Here is a 3,246-nt window from a genome sequence, read left to right as displayed (position 1 = left end):
GCCCGCCAGCGCCCGGTACCGGCCGCGGAGGAGGAGGAAGGTGAGCCGCCGTCGCGCAGCGGTCGTCGGCTCTGATGGCTCCTCTCGCCCCGGGCGGCAAAGAGACACAGTCGAGGTGCGAGTACGAGGAAGAGGAGGAGGCAGCAGCAGGAGGAGAGAGGAGAGAGGACAGGTATCTGGGAAGAAGAACAAGTGACGTGGTGGTGGTAAGCGAGAAATCACCATCACGGTGGTGTGCGTGTCGTGCGTTTCGGACGGAGGAGGGAGCGGCGGCGGAGGAGGGAGGAAGGGGAACATGGCCGCGCAGTCGGACGGCGGCGGGAAGGCGGGGTGCGGCGGCGGCTTCGCGCACCTGTACGAGGCGGGCGACGGCGACGAGCCGCTGGACTCCGCGGCCATCCACATCTGCCAGTGCTGCCGCACTTCCGCCTGCTACTGGGGCTGCCGCTCCGCCTGCCTCGGCTCGCTCGGCGGCCAGTCCGTGGCGGGCGGAGGAGGAGGAGGGGGAGCCGGAGGGGGGCTCGGCGGGGTGCGGGAGACCCACTGCCCGCCCCGGGAGCAGCTGTGGCTGGACTGCCTGTGGATCATCCTCGCGCTGCTCGTGTTCTTCTGGGACGTGGGCACGGACCTGTGCCTGGCCGCGGACTACTACGCCCGCCAGGACTTCCTCTGGTTCGGCCTCACGCTCTTCTTCGTGCTCGTGCCGTCGGTGCTCGTGCAGATCCTGAGCTTCCGCTGGTTCGTGCAGGATTACACGGGGGGAGGCCTGGGGGTGGTGGAGGGGCTCACCAAGCGGGGCGGCGGCGGCGCGGGCGGCGGGGGTCCCGGGACCGTCTTCTACCCCGCGTCGAGGGACCGCATCAAGCTGGCCTCCGTTTGGCTGTGGCAAGCGGCCATTCACATCCTACAGCTGGGACAGGTGTGGAGGTAAGGGGACCCATGAGCGACCCATGAGACACACACACACACACACACACACACACACACACACACACACACACATACACATACACACACACACACACACACACACACACACACACACACACACACACACACACACACACACACACACACACACACACGACACAGTTAGGCCAAAGTCACAGACTCTGTTTCTCTCTCATTCACACCAATGCTCAGCTGGATTTGTTTTGTTTTTTCAGCATCACTGCTTTTCCATCAGTGAGAATAGCATCTCTCTCTCTCTCTCTCTCTCTCTCACACACACAGACACACACACACACACACACACACACACACACACACACACACACACACACACACACACACACACACACACACACACACACACACACACACACACACACACACACACACAGCAGTGCTAATGGGTACATTGGGTGTCTAGTCGATGTCTCTGGCAGAGAGGAGGACTTATCTGACTCTGACAGGCGGCTGAGCAGATGATAAGACAGGATGAGAGACGAAGGAGAGGGGAGGAGAGAAATTCCCCTGTTGACTTCCTCAGCTGTTTGCCAACTACCTGTGTGTGTGTGTGTGTGTGTGTGTGTGTGTGTGTGCGTGCGTGCGTGCGTGCGTGCGTGCGTGCGTGCGTGCGTGCGTGTTTTAGGTTTTATTTATTCGCACATAAAAAGGTTAAAAACAAGAGAAAACTAGAAAAAGTGCCCTTCTGGGCACAGGTCTCCACCAGGAGGATAGGACTGTGAGATGTTTGGCAAAATGTTTAGGATTAATATAAACATGTTTTTGAGGCATTTTGTTCCAAAAATGTGTTTTGCAAAAATCAACCTGTTGGTGGTGCTATAACAGGCCAATGTGAAAAGGGTGGGATATATTCCTCAGCCTAGTAAGAAAATGTGTGAAAGATTTCACGTAAATTGCATGCTGCGTTCATGATTTGAGGCTTTTGTTCAAAACGGGGCAATCTTGCAAACTGTGAAAGCCAATTATAGCCAATTAGGATGGAATATGAAATATCGGACAGATCCGACTTGAGCACATGACCATAGAGATACTGTGTAACGATTTGTGAGATTTTTGGACAGAATCTGGAGGAGTAATATCAAAAAATGTGTTTTACAAAAGTCGGCCTCCTGGTGGCGCTATAAAAGGCAGATGCGGAAAATGAAGGTCAACGGTTTGTCCTTGGCCTCTAGGGAGTGTGCATGCAACGTTTCACGCAGATCGGAGCAGTTTTAGGTACAAAATGTGAAAAGCTGCCTCATGGTGGCGCTATAACAGGCCGTTCTGGAAAATGTGGGGCAGAGGTTCATCGTTGGCATCCAGGGAGTGTGTGTGCAAAGTTTGGCATCGACCGGGTTAACGGTGCCGGAGATTAGCTGGTAACGGACGGACGGAAGGACGGACGGACGGACACACACACACACACACACACACGGACGGAGTGCAAACCATACTCTCTCCCCATGCCTTCGGCCTGGTGGAGACAATTACATACATATTAATATTGTGCAGGAGAAGTTAAAAGCCTAAAGGCTTATCTAGAATGTCCCCTATGTGTGTGTGTGTGTGTGTGTGTGTGTGTGTGTGTGTGTGTGTGTGTGTGTGTGTGTGTGTGTGTGTGTGTGTGCACGCGCGCGCGAGTGTGCATGCACGTGTGCAGTGAGTGAGTGAGTGAGTGAGTGAGTGAGTGAGTGAGTGAGTGAGTGAGTGAGTGTGTGTGTGTGTGTGTGTGTGTGTGTGTGTGTGACATACATATACTGACAGACAGACAGAGATGGAGTAACCTGGCCTCACCAGGCTTTCCACCTCGGAGGAAAGCCTGGTCTGTGTTACAAAATTGCTGTGTGATCCGGTCGTGAGTGAATTATATCGTTACGTCATGTTGTAGTCATTGTTTTGTAGTCATCAGGATGATATCGTTACGTCATGTTGTAGTCATTGTTTTGTAGTCATCAGGATGATATCGTTACGTCATGTTGTAGTCATTGTTTTGTAGTCATCAGGATGATATCGTTACGTCATGTTGTAGTCATTGACTACAAAACAATGACGACAACATGACGTAACGATATCATCCTGATGACTACAAAACAATGACGACAACATGACGTAACGATATCATCCTGATGACTACAAAACAATGACTACAACATGATGTAACGATATCATCCGCTCCCGACCGGATCACCCGAAAAGGAATGCAGCCCAGGCTAGAGAGAGATGGAGAAAGAACGTGAAAGAACTATCCATGGTGCTGAAGTATCCTTCTGGCTCAAGCTTTGGATGGGAGCGAATGTA

General features: G+C 53.0%; 1 protein-coding gene across 1 annotated transcript in view; it reads left to right on the top strand.

Moving 5' to 3' along the window:
- Window positions 1–295: 295 nt before the first annotated feature.
- Window positions 296–3,246, top strand: part of LOC306916932 (XK-related protein 6-like) — a gene marked incomplete at both ends in the record, with an annotated part of 12,791 nt that continues 9,840 nt past the window's right edge. Inside the window, one exon of the mRNA XM_079495031.1 lies at window positions 296–927. Coding sequence (XP_079351157.1) covers window positions 296–927 — 632 coding nt within the window. The remainder of the gene's footprint in view (window positions 928–3,246) is intronic.

The sequence above is a fragment of the Electrona antarctica genome (assembly GCF_951216825.1).
Source record: "Electrona antarctica genome assembly, chromosome: 24".
Lineage (NCBI taxonomy): Eukaryota > Metazoa > Chordata > Actinopteri > Myctophiformes > Myctophidae > Electrona > Electrona antarctica.
Note: the sequence above shows the minus strand (reverse complement) of the source record. Positions and strands in the feature narration are given on the sequence as shown.